Below are 18,101 nucleotides of genomic sequence, written 5' to 3'. Positions count from 1 at the left end.
GGCAAAAAGGACATCCTTTATAAAACATTTAATTTTGTTTTATCATCCCCGCAAATTCGACCCTGAACACGTAATTTTCCTAGCGAAATAGATACCTCTTTTTTCATTAATTTTGTGTAATTTGACACCCTTATCACGTTACGTACGTAACGTGCCCTATCGTGAAAAAGACATCCTTTTTATTACGTGTTTTTTTTGGTCGCGCTTGGTATATCCACTCGTCAATGTAAGTGCCCCCCCCCCGGGCGCCGTTAAACCAAACATTCACCTTTACCATTTTATCCATTTATAGGGGACTTTAATCATATCAATTGACACAACAATGTTCTGAATATTTTATGAATAAATTTGCTCAAAATTTTGAATGTTGCATCATCTCCAAATATAACCTTAAGATCATTCGAAATCTTTCATTGTCATATATACATCATTGTGATATTCCCACGTTTTGGAAGTATATATTGTGGCCTGTGATCAATTCATGTGGAACCATTATTCCTGATAATCAGTGGCGTATTGGCATGGGGGCACGTACACCCCCCCCAAAAAAAAAAAAAAACGCAGCAAAGGGAGAAAGGAAGAGAAACGTAATGGGAAAGAAAAACATTGTTGTACATTATTATATTATATTACATATGTATGATTTTACATTACATAAGAAATATTTTTATAACTTTTTGAAATATAATTTGCCCATGGCCTATGTGTTTATCATTCTTAATTGGTGCCCGCATTGTCTGTTTAAAGCTATAATCCTGTTGTACTAAAACATACTGTTGTCAAGTCAATATACACCAAATATATTCCTTCGCACTTCGAGTTACTATTGTTTTGTGTAGTGACATATGCTTCTTTTTCATGGCTACTTAAAGCTAGTGATTGTCCTATTTAAAGGTCTGCATATAAACATTTTGCTGGTGCCCCCTTTCAATGCCGTGAGCCACGGTACGCCACTGTTGATAACCAGGATCCTATTTATGTTTTCATTCTCATCTCACATTTGACCAGTGGGCAAGTGAGTTTTCATTGAACAAAACTCGACTATTTAATCCCCATTTGCTCTTTTTATATACGACAAATGAAGGCCCCCAATCGACCGCACCACGCCATTGGTGAGGATTGTATGGCTTTTGTATAGGGTTCCAGGGCAATGTGAGCAGTTCGATGAATTCAAAGTAACTCGGACCAATGCAAAATAGGGGGATGGGTAAGGAATGCAGGTAGGGCGAAGTTCCAGAGTATTGCTATGAACCAAAATAGCAAAAGAATAACTCGTAAAATAAATCTGATTTAATAACACATATATTCAACAGACAGATGAAGCTGCTAAAGTCATTTCGATTTTTTTTTCATTTTCATTTAATAGGTAGAATGCATTACAAAATTATTTAAACCCAGTTTCAGGCCCCTATGTATCTATGTTACCTACTACCCCAAAATCATCAATAAAAAGCCAAAATAGTAATTAAGTCTCGAAAAACCGATAAAAAAGCTTATCTGAAAGAGCATTTCTTCTTCTTTACTCTGTAAAAAATTTGAAGCCGTAAAGTTGAAGAGAAAAGATACAAGACTTTCAAGGACACTACTTTTTCGGACTGCTTGAAATTTTCACTGAGACTACATGTATGCACATCCCATACTTGAGTGACCCCAAACTTCCAACCTTATTTTCTCCTTATTTTTTAATATAAGCTCTTGCTGAATTTCGTTTGCATTCAATCAAGTACTTGTAATGGTCATTGCTAGTCAATTTTAACATATTATTATATACCATTTTAAGGCTTAGGATTTTCAAGCTCAATAAAAATATCAATATTTTGATCGACTGATTGTTGGTTTTGGGGTGGCGGGTTACATCAATCGGATCGGGCTCGCCCTAGCCACTAACCCGTCTCTGTGGTCAAGGCACCGGCGTTCAAAGCTGGGGGCCCGGGTTCGATTCCCGGCAGGGACATTTTTTCGACATCACCAATTTTTCCAAAGGGTATATAGTTCTGGGGAACCTTGATTTAAGCTACGCCTATATACCACTGTTCTCTTCGTCCATTTCTTTCACACAATATTAAAAAAAAGAGTTGCCAGAGCTGTAGTACAAGTAACTTCACACATTTGTATACTTTCTCCCATACGTGTACTGTATCAAAGCAATAGCTTTCATCCAGCTGAGGCATGGCGGCTTGTTATTGTTCAAATCCCACCTTCACCCGACAAAGGAAATTATAATTGGTATGGTGTCGAAAATTTGTCTATCTAATCTACGGTAAATCGGATCGGGCTCGCCCTAGCCACTAACCCGTCTCTGTGGTCAAGGCACCGGCGCACAGTGGGCCAGAATGAGTTGAAAGTGTGCCAAATTATATTCCGTGTTAGATTTGTACTTTAACATGTTGATTATAGGTAATCTTGGGCATAGAATCGACTGAACATAATCTAAAGCCGATATGACGTCACCTTGATACCAAATTTTGATTGGCTACTTAAAACCTATCTGTGAAAAGGCAAATTAGGCTAAACAATTTGTAGTATATAAATTTTGTGTTATGTGCTACTTTAAGATTGACCAGAGTGAATGTTGGTTTATCCTTCTCACATGCCTATAAAGTGTGTATGAAATGCCGAAAATAATTTTATGGCATCAAAATGATCACTTATTAGATTTATAAAAAGAAAAAAATTAAAATCTGAAAAATATTAACCGTGCTTTATGAAGCTGTGTTGACTTGGGTAAAACGCAGAGTATAGCACCACGAATGTATCACTATGAGGAGGGTATTTTTTCGACATCACCAATTTTTTCAAAGGGTAGATAGCTCTGGGGAAGCTTGGTTTAAGCTACGTCTACCACCGTTCTCTTCATCCATTTCTTTCACACAATATTCAAATAAAAGAGTTGCTAAAGCTGTAGTACATGTATAACTTCACACATTTATATATACATATATATATATATATATATATATATATATATATATATATATATATATATATTGTGAAAGAAATGAATGAAGAGAACAATAGTAGACGTAGCTTAAATCAAGGTTCCCAGACCTATCTGCACTTTGGAAAACTTTGGTCATGCCGGAAAAATATCTCTGTCGGGAATCGAACCCGGGGCCCCAGCTTTGAACGCCGGTGCCTTAAACACTAGACCACAGAGACGAATTCTAGTGGCTCGGGCGACCCTGATCCGACTGACCGTCAGATAAACAGATTCTCGACACCACCAGTTCGGTAACTAAATATCAATTAAATGTTTCAAATGATAACCTAATTTTCTTTGTTCTTATCAAGGTGAATGGAAAAAATGCAAAAAATTAAAAGCACATATAGACACGATTTACAGCATTCTAAAATTAGTATTGTACTAATAGATTACCCCCCCCCTTTTGTTTGTCCGTTTGTATTTATTTAAATATAAAATAATTAAATATATACATATTCCAATTTGTATTCATCATATAAAATATGGATGGCCCATTTCAGCGGTATTAACAAAATATCACTGTACCTCATTGGGGTCCTTTAAAACGTAAATACATGCATATGCAACACACACACACACATATATATATAATTACGAAAATAAACCACTGAACTTAATCGAATACATTTCAAGAAAGAATATACAAACACAATCACCACAGCCCTCCCACCCCTAAAAAAAACATTTAAAAGAGAAACATTTAGAGCATCGTAAAAGATGGTTAAACAGTCTGTTTTTTGTAATTTAAATTGACAGTATTATTATTTACCCAATGAGAGTAAAAGACAAACGTCCTCCTTTCTATCATTCTAGAATAAGATTTATCTCAATAGAAAGTATGTGAAATAAATGAAAACCGTCATGCATGTTAAACATGGCAAAAAAACGAATTAAGAGGTCAATAACTTTGACCAAACTGTCAAGTCAGTCAGAACCAATGGACATTCTGAACATCAATAGATGGTTTAAAATCTGATTCTGGATTTCAGGATATTTATCCTAAATTAGAATGTAAAAAACAATAGTCTCAATCATTCCAAGAAAAAGAACTGTATCCCCACAGAAGATAAATACACAGAACAGAGATATCGTCATGCATGTTGACCATTATAATATAATAAGATAATAGGAAGACCAATAAGTAGGTTAAAAACGTTTAAACAGAGCTAATTGAACTTTTTTTTCTAGATAAGCTATGTAACAATGACCATCCTAGCTGGACATAAAAGATGGTTGAATAATCTAATTTAGAATATATATATCATATTTATATTAACTCCATATGAATAAGGTCATATTGTCTATTTATAGTATTTGATCCAATAAATTACCAATTAGTCTAATATCAGGCTATTCAAATCACTGTACTAACTCATCCAGTTTGCCTAATATAACGAGTACTGAAATAGATCAAATGGTGAAATGGTGATATACACATATGAAATGAAAATAATATATGGCGAACAATACAAGGAATCCGAAAAAAATATTATTCAGATACATGTTAAAATTCCAACATAATGTATAAAATAATAATCATATTAGTGGGACGTATATTCAGGCTACCCCATGCATTACAATGAGCATGATTAAGTATAACATAATCATAATAAGAATCGGACGGAGAAACAAAAATCCATTTGATAATTGTCTTGATCAACCAAAAACATTAAAGTCGAGACAATATAATTCCAAATTCAGAGAAAGGGGACGGCGAAAGAGAGGGGGGGAGGGAGAAAGAGAGAGAACTCTAATATGTTGTCATTCTTGATGTTAGCCATGCAAGGATTGTATTTAATTAAGTCAATCACAGAGTCTTTTTTGCCCTGCGCCCTGTTTAAAAATACTCAATGAAATACACAATTTATTCATTTATTTCATTGCCTGGTGATCATCTAAAAGAATCGAAAATTCTGTCGAGTGTTATATATATATATAAGATGAATTTTTAGAGAAATTACATTCATTCATTTAATTTTTTCTATGATGAAGTTCATTGCATAATAATATCTCAGTTAAGATTTGTAAGGCATCATTAAATGAGATATAGTAATTTTTTGTAAGACACTACATTAAAATTCTATTTTATTTTTTTATTTTACAAATTTTATTGAAAATTTCAATAAATACTTAATTTATGTTCGTTCAGAAAAAATTGGAATGATCTATTTCAGTTGTGTTTTTTCTCGTATCGTGGTACTCGTAGGTATAGTTGTCAAATGCGCCATGGATGTTTCTCATTGGGTCATTTTCATCCGAAGTCGACCCGGAGTATTCGTTGGGGTAGTCGACCATGGGGAGCAATTGTGTTTCTCTTTTGTTGTTGTCCTGTCCGAAGACGAACTCAGCCTCGGGTGCGAAATTGCGCCACGGTAAGACCACCTATGGAAAAAACGTAGTATTCTATAATTTATCACGATGATTAAATCCTGTATTTCTGTTTTTGATTTTCTTGTTTTCTTTCTTTGAAAGTATGTGATGTTCATTTTTGTTTGTGTGAAGTATATCATGGAACGATAATAAAAGCTATGGACATGATGAAAGCGACCGATGATAGAAATAGAATTGTAGTCCTTATTACCATCAGAATACAGACAATAACGACAGTAACGAAAAATATATTCATATTGATAATTTGTGAAAATTAATACTATCATCATTAATACTCTACGTAATATTTATGATTATTATGACACTTATAATGGTAACAATAATACAGTGATAATACAAATCAAAGAAAGATGATAAAAATATGGAAACCTCTATCGCATGAGTTCACAATGTATTCATATACATGTACAGTATCTCACAGTCACGTGTTTTGCACTGAAAAGTAATCGAATTTTATAGTATGAATGCTGTGTACAGTACGACAGTGCGATTGTTCACAGTGTGTAAAGACCATGGACACGGTGGGGTATGTGATTCACACTGTTAAACTGCTTGAATTTCACTGAGTGAAGATAATTCCATACTGTGGATACCTCAATATTATGAGTGTTAACAGTATATTCATAATTTTCGACAAGGTAATAACGCGTTTCACGGTGTTACAATTCTCAAATATAACAGTGTGAATGTGATTTGACACCTCTATAGTGAGAGTGTTTAGTGTGTTTACACGGTGGAGTATGTGGTTATTCACACTTAAACTGCTCAGATTTCACAGTGTGAAGATAACTTTATACTGTGGACACCTCTTTCGTTACTGCTCATAGTGTGGTCATATAATCGCCTATGCAAAATGTATTTCACACTGCGTTCAAAATAAAATTGATTTTTTTTTTTACACTATGGACACCTCTACAGTATAAGTGTTCCTTGTGTTCATGCAATGTGAAGAGCTGATTCCTACTGCAAAGGTTAACAAAATTGACTGTGTGAAGATAATACTGTGGACACCTTTTAGTGTGTGTGTTCATATTGTGCTCATTATACTCAACTATGCAAAAATGTGTTTCACACTGTTAGAAATTCTCGAAAATAGAAATGTGAAGACACTTTCACACTGGACCCCTCTGCAGTGCGAGTGCTCAAAGTGTGTTCACAAAGTGTAGTATGAGAGGATGTGACCCCACTGTTAAAATGCTTCAAAAAAGAGAGAGGAAATGTTACTATCATGGACTCCTCTAGTAGTGTGGGTGTTTACAGCGTGTCCATATAGTCAACTATGTAATAAAGTTATCTCTAAAATGCTCAAATTTTAACAGTGTAAAGGGGATTTCATACTGCGTTCAGCACTGTGAACACACATTGGGACCTAAGCAGTGCTCACTCAAACCATGGACCTAGTAGGTCCATGTTCAAACCAACCTCTTGTACTGTGCCGTCGCTATTTATAATCCTCATACTTCCCGGTCTTCCAGACTCACGATCCAAAGAGTTTCTTTTATCCTCTTCATAATCATCATCGTATGGAAAAGTATTCAGCTTTTTCGAGGGCGACGGCGACGTCCGGTGCTGACGTCGGTACTGCCAACAGGTCAACCCGATGGTACTGATGGTCAATATACCAACGATGGGGACCGTCACGCCAACTATCACCTTCCACGGCACTGAAGAGAGATGCAAGAAATTACAGTTGAATCTTTTTCGACCACATAAATCTGTTGGACTTTATTAGGAAAAATCGAGTTAGGAATTGTGAATTAGATTTGCTGGCATAATCTGGTTTGCAAATGAAATGTTCCTACTCTTCAAATTTATCAATCAAGACCCCCTAAAGTCGAATTGCAGCTTATGGAACGTCAGACTGAACATAGTCTACTGATTGTTATTCCTATTATTCCCTCTTTCATGTTTTTGGCTCAGCGGTTTTCACTCCACTTTGACATTGCAGACAATAACATGGGATTCGACTTTATATTGATATAAAATTGCTATTACCATCGTATCTCAGCGCATTACAGATCTAATTATTTGTTTTGCATGAATTGATTTCAACATTCCATAATTATACCCATTCACTATACTATTTTATTATTTACAGGAATGGACCTTGAACTCGATTATAGTTGAGTTGAGAGTTGCTTGGGAAAGGGAGTTTAAAGTATGGAATATGATTATAGAGTACAGACCTAGTCCTGGTTCTTCAGGCTCCTTGGTAGTCTTTGGTTCAGTTGGCTGAGGCTCAGTCGTTTGAGGTTCGGTTGCTAACACAGACGGAGGAGGGGTGGAGGTAATGAATATTTAGCCATTAAATTCAATGATAATATCTTAAAAAGGGCTATAAAATGTCAAGTTCATCCACAACAAGTTGGTCTGAATATATGGAAGAATAGACTAACCGCTATAACACTGACAATCTTAAAGGAAATTCGATTCAAAATCAGATAGCTATTTTTATCAAATTTTCCACAAATTCATAAGCACATCATTTGCTGTGTGCTAATCGATGACATGATGCTGTTATTAAAACAATATATGCAAAAAAATATTTTAATTCTTCTACTGTGTCTTAAAAACAGGACACCAACTCGATCATTTGGAATCGCCATTTTTGTTTAGGTCTAATCAAGTATTTTGTTATCAAATTTTATAAATATTATAAATTTTAATATTTTTTCACGTTTCGATAATAAATTTCAAATATTGTGAATAAGGAATATCCTCAACTCTCTGTCCATCCATGGTGTGGAAATAATCGCTGATCTATTTTCATGGAGATCGACTTGGCTTTAATCAAACTTTGATCAAGAGATAAAAGGCGTTATGTTAATTTAATCTTAGATATAGCCCCCTTTTTACCATTGAAACAGCAGCTTTGTCTGGTATAAATGTTTTAACGGCAGGTAAAATAAACATAAGAATTTAAGAAAAACAATACAGAAAAAACGATAATAAGCAAAGGAAAGATATTAAGACAAGGTGGGGGAGAAAACTTAAGAAATGCAGAATAGAAAAAGAAATGGGGATGAAAAGAGGAATGAAAATATGAAAATGACAACTATACAACAAATTGGGAGAGGGTAGCAACAAAGAAGAGAAGTACAAGTATATAAGGAAAGGAGTAAAAGAAGAAAGTTACAAATCAAAGGGAAGATGCGAAAGAGAAAGAGTAAGAGACAAGAAAAAAAGAAAAACGAAAATTATTTTTTGTAAATTCTATTATAGTGCTACTCTCCTTCAATTTCGTACAGTTCTAATAATAATAATAATAATAGGCATTTATATAGCGCCATCTATCTAGAAATATTCTATTCCGAGGCGCGTTGTTATTATTATTATTACCCCGTTCAAAGAGTTCTCTGTTTCATTTGTGTTAAATAAATTCCGATTAGTGGTCAATAAATATACCGTATCAAATTCAAATTCAATTAATATTTACGTGTTCGTTCAATACAGTCTCGGCCGGGTAAACTTCCAACACTATCTTCATATCCAGGATTACATTTGCACGTGTATCCTTTTTCATCCTCATCTATGCACTTTGAGTTTTCATCACAAACGTCAAGTTTCTTGTTACATTCGTTCAAAGCTGGAAAATAAGAAATTATTATAGAATCATTAAAAAAAGTAGAGCAACAGAAGTAGGTGTAGAAGTAGTAGTAATCGCTGTTAAGCGTCGGATTGTTGGGAAGGGGAGCAAAATTGATTTAGCGCAATTTTAAAGGGCACCATTCGTCAAGGAAAGAAATATTACACCCATGGTAACAAGACCAGATAAGTGCTCAAGAGACATATACATTTAGCTCTAATCCCACCCCTTGTCCAAAGGTTGCTGCGCTCCTTCCTATATTTATTTTTTTCATTTACAAATGGTGTTTCCATCTTAAACGGGCATCACAGCGAAATAAATTCGAATGGATTGGTAGTAATTATGTTGGCCCCTTCCATGTAAATTTTAAAAAATGGCGCAATGTGATAATCTTTGGCTCTCAAAATAATACATTTTAGTATGGGCACCCGGAGCGGGGGCAGAAAGGCGCCCCAAAATTCATAAACAAAACACCATAATTGACTATTGAAACTTTAAGAATTCACAGCATCATCGGTTTAGGCATTGACATAGATTTTGTAACGTAGGCCTAATTTCTAACATGTCGAATACATTGCAAGTAATCAATGTAATCGTATGAAATAGATTAAAGGGGAATGAAACCTTTGGAACAAATAGGCTTGTGTAGAAACAGAAAAATCAAAGAATAAAAATAAAGAAAGTTTGAGAAAAATCGGACAAATAATGAGAAAGTTATGGGCATTGAAATATTACAATCACTATTGCTATGGAGATCCTCCCATTGGCAATGCAACAAGGATGTGTGATGTCACTGATGAACAACTTTCCCTTTGGTGGACTATAAAATACCCTCAAAATGTCTCTTTTTGCTTTTTCTTATGATGATACAAACTCTTTATCCATGATGTATTCTTTAAAAATATGTATTACATGCCCTAATGTAGAAAGAACACGTGATCTATGGATAGATGTGATAAAAGAGGCAATTCAAGTGAAATATATACTAAAGTATTAGACTAGTATTGGGGAGAGTTGTTCACAAGTGACATCACACATCTTTGTTGCATTGCCAATTTGCTATCTCCATAGCATTAGTGATCACAATATTCAAATGATCATAACTTTTTCATTATTTGTCCAATTTTTCTCAAACTTTTGTTGATCTGTTTCTTTGATTTTTCTCTTTTCACACAAGTTATCTTTTTCCAATGGTTTCATTCTCCTTTAAGGTAAACTAGAAAAATAATAAACCCCTCAAAACATGACTTAGCTCTTACGTTCAACGACGAGGGAATCGGGGTCAATTGTGAATTCGTCAGCAAATGATCCATTAGGATTTACAAGGTCATCCTGTATCGTCTGATTGACAGTTGAGGGATTCTGTGTTGAATTTTCAGCAAACTTCAAAACGTAGTTAACTTTAATGCTACCTTGACTGAAATTAAGTACTTGACATCCCACAAACTCAGGATCGTCGGCGTAAATTTCATTAAACTGAAAACAAGAGAATATAGACAACTAAAGATAGGGACTAATTTCAAATTAGGAAAGTATATGAAAGCGCACACAGCATTAATTTTATGTGGAAAGTCTGGTTAGACTGGTTCCCAGGAAGTGAATAAATTGCATACATTATTTGTGAGGAAAATCAGGATCTAATCACATACCAATAAAGCGCCTATATAGAGGCATCATACCGATATATCAGGCGCTACATTCAGGCGGAATATTATTATCTATTTATCAAATCGGATAATTAAGGCATGCTTCTCTTTATATCATATTATTATCATCGTTCCATCAACATATTTATTCTCATTATTACTACCATTTTCATTTATCTTATTGTTAAAATTATCAACATCATCACAAAATTAACATAATCATGATCAATATAATTATTCAAAGTTTTAGTTAGTAGGAAAGAAGATGCGAAAAGAAGGCGTGAAATAACAAAATTGCAGAAGAGCAAGTCGAAAAATTCGATGGTGATAAAAGCAGTGGAAAGGGAAGGGAGAGAGATATAGACAAGGATAAGGAGAAAAAGATGAAGAAGAAGGAAAATATGAAGATGACGAAGATGAAGAAGAAGAACAAGAAGAGCGAGAATAACAAGAAGAAGAATAAGAAAAAAGATGAAGAAGAAAATGATGAAGAAAAAGAAATAAGAAGACAGACACTGAGAGACATACAGATACATATGGACATACATGTGCACAGGAGAGAGTCAAAAATTCATTTAAAATTCTATTCAGTGGAATAGAAATGGAACCTCCAAATTCTGAATGGATCTACCGTTCAAATAAATGATAAATTGGTCAACAATAATTACCGGTTGACAGACTTTGCTTTCAAGCTCTTTGAATTCTTTACTCGTTGAATTATTTAATTCTTCAGTAAAATTAGCAGCTGTACCGTTGACCTCAGTGATCGTAAGAGTTACGTCGATACTGACCGGCTCTGGTGATACACGTTGATATAATAAAACATAAACATAAAATATATTTTAAAAAACAGATGTGCCCATCAATATTGCATACTTCTATCATATAGCCTATCTAAACCTCACACTTTATTGATGGATGAAACAAAACACCAACCGTTAAGAAATAATGCTTATACTGTAGAGTACACATCATTAGTTTCTACAGTGCGTATCAAAAAAAAGTTTACACTTTGAAAAAGCTCTGGGAATTAAAAAATACATAACATGTGGGTGATTTTCTCACATATAATTTTGGGTTAGGGTCTCATCTATCCAATGAAAGTAAAAGTTTTGACAGGATGTTACACTTGAGTGAGCACTGTCCATTTTTGTAAAGCTCGCAGAAATCTGTTTGCGCAGAAATGCTAGTTTTCACGCAGAGTCAAGGGGAAAGGGCGAAATCAAACTTACCCTTCGATACATTTTTCCTACATTTCCCTTGTACTTTAAGTCAATTAAGATAAAAACAGATACATTCAAGCATTTTTAAACAAATTTTTAGCCACCCAAATTGAAATTTCAACACTTAGTAAGCACAACTTTTACCCTTTTTCTGCCAGCTGGATCTGAGGACATAACTAAATCTGAACAAAAGTTTACATCAGACATCTCCAGCACTTTTTCACTAAGTTTTTACTATTTAAAGTGGGTTGACATTTAATTTTTCATATAATACTTGTTTATCCACACTTTTCCCAAGCTTGACAATGATTAACAAAATAAAAATCAAGCCTTATTCATTTTATGTAAATCACAGCTCAGTGTAAATAAAATATCGTCTTGATGGCCTTGGTGTGTGGGGGAGTTGGGCGGGGCGCAATGCACTTTTCGAAGTGTACTGGGCAAGGAAACAAGTTAAAAGAGGTCAAAGATATCTTCAAACCAATTTTGCTTGCTAAATTATACGTGTTCTTCATAATAAAGGTTTACTTTTATTCGCATAGCTATTTCAAACTTCTGCGCAAATCATTTTTCACTAACTTTTCAAAAATAAGTGGTGCTCACTCAAGCGGAAATATTTTTCAATAGCTATATCGTCATTTGCTTAAATGGATCTGTACCAATGATAAAATGTGGAAAAATCTTCAGGATATTACAAATGTATAATTTTACAGGATTTCTTCAAAGTGTAAACTTTTTTTTGATACACACTGTATATGATTTATTGTTATTAAAGAACACAGTAATGTATTTCCTCCTGATAAATAACTGTGCAGATGATCATTCAATTAAGTCATCGATCGGTCAAATTATATTGACCAATACAACGAGGCAGGAGAGAGAGAAAAAATACAAAATAGGGGAGGGAAGAAATGAGGACACGAGTTAAAGACAACGAAGGAAACAATAAAACCAAACGTTCAGTAATAAAAGACTAATATCAGACATCAATCCACAATGGCAGAAATGAACCTGTATTGAATTATGATTCTCATTTTAGGATTCCCGAATCGTAATTTGAAATCTGAATGAATAAAATATTATGTTGTAATGAAATTTGAGTTATTGTCACAATCAGTAACCTATAATTCATACTTTACCTTTGCACGGAATTTCTGAGTCTGTTTCATCTTCGTAGTATCCCGATCTACATTGAATTTCGCACGTGTTGTTCCTTACGTTACAAACCTGGGTGGCTAGGCACTCTCCTTTGCAAGGCACTTTTTTGAAGAAGAAAAAAGGATAAGAACAAATTAATGAGTGGACCTACTGGAATATTAAAATTGGTCAGGATGCCTGAAATCGGCACAAACATGACCCAGGTCAGGTAAATTCTGCAAAATTTTCAAAAAGACACACTGGAACTGCCGGATTCTTAAACTTATTTCCAAAGCTGTTCGTAAGATAAGAACGACTGGTGATCCTTTCTTAATAAATGGTATACACCATATAGGCGATGGTTTGGCGCGTAAGAAAGGATCACCAGTCATTCTTAAAGTCGCTCTTAACTTACGAACAGCTTTATGAAACGGCCTCCAGGAATAGCAAGGGGGTTTGAAGAAGGCTCTGAAGTATCAGGAAAGGAAATGGGCTCGATTTTATGGCTCAAACTATTTCATCTGATGTTGAGGAACGGAGTGAATACAGGGTTTTGCCGCAATTTCAGGGCTAGCTTGATCCCGTCGCCTATTTCCTAGATTATGCTTCATGATGGTCAGGTTAGGGTCTCGATCTGGAGAAAGCTTACTGGTATGTAAGATCACTTGTGTTATCAACATATTATAATATTTCTTAAGCATGTGCTATTTCGGATACTAAATTAACCAATATTTTCTGATGTAATGTGTATGTATTTTTCATTTTGGTAGAATAAATAATAATAATAATAATACAGATCAACTGATATGGCTTACAAGGAGTAGTTTGCGGCTTTTCTGTTCTCCGGGGTGTTGTTGGTTTAGTTGCCGTGGTCTCCTTTGCCTCAGGTGATGTTGATTGATTAGAGCTGGCCTCTGTCGTCTCTGGCAACGCTGTTGCAGAAGTAGTTATCTCTGGAATCGTTGTGGACGATACTGTTGTGGCTTGGTTTGTGGTAGGTATATGCGACGTTCCATCTGAAATGGCAGTGGAAGCATCCGGTGTTGTAGTGGATGTTGTTGGTTTAGTTGCCGTGGTCTCCTTTGCCTCAGGTGATGTTGATTGATTAGAGCTGGCCTCTGTCGTCTCTGGCAACGCTGTTGCAGAAGTAGTTATCTCTGGAATCGTTGTAAACGATACTGTTGTGGCTTGGTTTGTGGTAGGTATATGCGACGTTCCATCTGAAATGGCAGTGGAAGCATCCGGTGTTGTAGTGGATGCACCTGAAGTGACAGTGGAAGCATCTGAAATGACAATGGACGTATCTGAAGTGGTAGTGGATACATCAGAAATGGTAGTGGATTCATCTGATACAACAGTGGACAAACCTGACATGGTAGTGGTCGCACCTAAAATGACAGTGGACGCATCTGAAATGGTAGTGGACGCATGAATGGGAGTGGGCGCATCTGAAATGGTAGTGGACGAATCTGAAATCGTAGTGGATGCATATGGAATGGTAGTAGACACATCAGAAATGGTAGTGGATTCATCTGATACAACAGTGGACAAACCTGACATTGTAGTGGTCGCACCTAAAATGACAGTGGACGCATCTGAAATATCAGTGGACACATCTGATACAACAGTGGACAAATCAGACATGGTAGTGGTATCTCCTAAAATGACAGTGGACGCGTCTGAAATGGGTGCATCTGAAAAGGCGGTGGTAACATCTAAAATGACAGTGGACGCATCTGAAATGGTAGTGGACGCATCTGAAATGGTAGTGGATGCATCTGAAAAGACCGTGGACACATCTGACATGACAGTGCTTGTGTCGGGAAGGGAAGTGGTTGTGTCGGGAATGACGGTTGTAATGCGTGGAGTAACAGTTGTCACATCTGATGTGACACTTGTCACGTCAGAAGTGACTGTCATGGCGGTGGTCACATCAGGAGTTATCGTCGTAACATCAAACATAACAGTGGTCACGTCGGCATTAACTGTCGTAGCATCCGACATGACAGTTGAAGTATCAGGAGTGACTGTGTTAGCATCTGACGTGACGGAGACAGTTGTTACATCTAAAGTGACTGTGGTCGCGCCGGTAATTGATGTCGTCATACCTGAAGTGGTAATTGTGACATTATCAGTGACCGTCGTCAAGCCACTTTCAGTCGCTGTAACGTTTTCTGCCGTCGTCATCATCACCATGGTCGTCATTTCTGCAAAATGAAGGCAAGGAAAATAGTTTTGATATAATTGCGAATGATGCCAATGTGCACATACAGTATTACAGATACATTCGTTTTAATCTGTGTCTTAAGCCTGGGTAAAAAAATAAAAATGGTTTTGTAGGTGGTAAATGCTCCAAGAGGTTTCCCAAAGCTGCATGAACGTTATTACATTTTAATACGGTTGTACTCATCTCTAATAGCATTTATTACAGTTACAACGTGGACAAAAAGCGCAGTATTAACTATCATGTATATTTTCAGAGTCATACGCTATTTTCACATCAAAACTCACAAAGATAATTATTGGACAACCTATAATTTGATTGGATTCAATGAATTTCAGTATTTCAATGAAGCATAATATTTTTTCAAGTATTGTTAGTATTTTTAAAGGTTATTCTCTGCCCCTTTTCCATTGCGATAACACACATATACACCCCCCCCCCCTCCGTCTATTCCATCATAATTATTCTGGAGCACATGGTTAACCTTGTCTTTTTTATATCAACTGGTTTCGCAAGCGATCATTAACAGTTTTTACACTGGGAAGTAGTTGTTTTCTGCAGAGTAAATGTCATATTTTATTACGAAAAGGGAAAACTATTTTATAGCAACCCTAGATAGAGTAAAAACAGCTACGGATATCCATCGGTATACGGACAGGCGACATGAAAACATTTCATACATTGATTAGAGTACATATTTGTATCTTTTTAGATGATGCTACAGGGGCCCGTTGCAGGAAGAGTTGCAATCAATCGCAACTTTAAAAATCAAGCGCAACTTGATTTTCAACCAATCAACAGCGCGCATTTGGGACTTGCGATTGATTTTTTGACTTGCGTTTAAACGCAACTCTTTCTGCAACGGGCCCCTGATGTGCTTACCATTTTCACAACGGTAACCATTAAAACCGTCAGGGCATTGACATTCGTATGAGTCAGTTTTGTCAACACAAGTTCCTCCATTTTGGCAGGCATGACCTACACAGTCATTTATATCTAATAACCAAAACAAGGAAACAGAAATCGGTTCTTATAATTAATAGTCAGCCAGCACACTTTAATTAAAACATCATTTACGCTGCATGAATAATTTTGACTGGAAGTTTCATTCCATATATGGTTATTTAAATAGTAAATTGTCGGTTGGCCTGCATCCTCTTCGTCTACTTCACATTTGAACTCTTCCCAATTTCTCTAATCCTAATTGATCTACAACCATTTCGTCTACACAATTTACATTTAGCCCATTTACCATTTTGTATACCGATTCGAATAATATCAACTTGATCTATATGATTCAAAGAACTCTTTATGATAAAAAAAATTCCATTGTAAAATTAAAAAAAAAAGGTAAGGGGAAAATGGAGCCTCACAGTTAATGAAAATCAGACAGAGTGATGGCTAGACCATAAAGAAATTGAAGAGCAATACCAGTGCCGGTTATGACAATATCAGTTTGAAAGCTGGAAAACCAATATCTTTTAATGTAAACCATTGTCTGAAATTATTAATAAATGTTTTATCTGTGGTGTTGTTTTTTCCAGATAAATTGAAATTAGCTCTTACAGTACTTATTCTTAAAAATGGATCTCGAGAAGTGCTATCAAATCATCATCCAAATTCCGTCTTGCCAATTTTTCAAAGGTCTTTCAGAAATCCATATACAATCGTATTTTATCTTTTAAGCAGATGTGAAATAGTTTGTTTTTAAATCAGTATAGTTTTCGAGCAAGGAACTCCATATCTCATGCTTTAACTAATTTAATCACAACGTACATGTAACGAATGCTATTGATAAGGAATAAGTGATGCTAGCGTATATAAAGCATTTGACACGCTTGATTACGATATTTTGATTTACAAATTACAACTTCATGGAATTCGAGGAGCTGAGTTAGATTTGTTCAAAAATTACTTGCGAAATAGGTAGCAGTTTGGCAGTCAATGGTTTTAAATCTGAAAGGAGGCATCTGAGGTGTGAGGTACCCCAGGGGTCCATTCTTGGACTTATTTATATCAATAATTTGTGCAATAGGTTTTAAAGTACATTTTATTTGCAGACGACACTGTCTAGCATCTTTATGTCACCTAAAGATCCATTTGAATTACAAAGTATTTTTAATATTGAGCTTGATAACATTTCAAAATGGTTATACGTGCACTGTATATGAACAAACTCTCAGTTAATGTAAAGAAATCTAATTACATGATGTTTACAAATTGAAATGTTGATATCAATCGAATAACCATAGGCATAAGCCTTCCTGGATCAGAAATTAAACATGCCTCAGGTTTGAAATTTTTGGGCAAGACAGTAGATATCGAGTTGACATGGAAATCCAATCTTAACATTAATTCAAAGACCATATCAAAGAATATACATGTAGTAATATTATTCAGAATTAAAATGTTACCATGTATGATTTTAAACAGGATATACAATGCTCCTTATCTTGATCATGGTACAGTGTATTTATGTATGGGGAAGTGCAACCAAAATGTTATCTTGATAGACTTTAAAAAAGGTGCAATAAGAATAGTCACTCACTCATCATGTTTTATAATCTGAAACTTCCAAACATTTATGACGGTGACAGCCCGCTAGACCGAAGGTCCGCTAGACCGAGGGTCCGCGAGACCGAGGGTCCGCGAGACCGAGGGTCCGCGAGACCGAAGGCCCGCGAGGCCGAAGGTCCGCGAGACCGACTTTTTTCCCTTCATCGGTTGCCGAATGAAAGCTTGATATTCCAAGCATTTTGGTAACAATGATTAAGACGGGTAACTAAAAGAAGAATCGACGCAAGCGCGCAAGCTGAAAATTTTGATATTTCGATCTGAAAAAATTGACAGTTTAATGGACGTTTTTAATAAAGAACAAGATGTATATCCAACCAAATATTATTGCAAATCG

General features: G+C 35.5%; 1 protein-coding gene across 9 annotated transcripts in view; it reads right to left on the bottom strand.

Annotated features, from left to right (window-relative positions):
* Positions 1-2,991: 2,991 nt before the first annotated feature.
* The window catches only part of LOC121427613 (serine-rich adhesin for platelets-like), a 37,740-nt gene continuing 22,630 nt past the window's right edge, over positions 2,992-18,101 (bottom strand). For 2 of the 9 annotated variants that reach the window (XM_041624094.1, XM_041624096.1), the window contains 10 exons: positions 16,073-16,186; positions 14,334-15,173; positions 13,782-14,228; positions 12,969-13,088; positions 11,275-11,402; positions 10,220-10,436; positions 8,811-8,960; positions 7,561-7,635; positions 6,797-7,038; positions 2,992-5,365 (listed from right to left, as the gene is read on the bottom strand). In XM_041624094.1, coding sequence (XP_041480028.1) covers positions 5,129-5,365; positions 6,797-7,038; positions 7,561-7,635; positions 8,811-8,960; positions 10,220-10,436; positions 11,275-11,402; positions 12,969-13,088; positions 13,782-14,228; positions 14,334-15,173; positions 16,073-16,186 — 2,570 coding nt within the window. In that variant the 3' untranslated portion in view covers positions 2,992-5,128. Of the gene's footprint in view, positions 5,366-6,796; positions 7,039-7,560; positions 7,636-8,810; positions 8,961-10,219; positions 10,437-11,274; positions 11,403-12,968; positions 13,089-13,781; positions 14,250-14,333; positions 15,174-16,072; positions 16,187-18,101 lie in introns of all 9 variants that reach the window. The other 7 variants (XM_041624099.1, XM_041624100.1, XM_041624102.1 and 4 more) reach the window with 7 other exon arrangements.

This window comes from Lytechinus variegatus, chromosome 14, assembly GCF_018143015.1.
Source record: "Lytechinus variegatus isolate NC3 chromosome 14, Lvar_3.0, whole genome shotgun sequence".
NCBI lineage: Eukaryota > Metazoa > Echinodermata > Echinoidea > Temnopleuroida > Toxopneustidae > Lytechinus > Lytechinus variegatus.
Note: the sequence above shows the minus strand (reverse complement) of the source record. Positions and strands in the feature narration are given on the sequence as shown.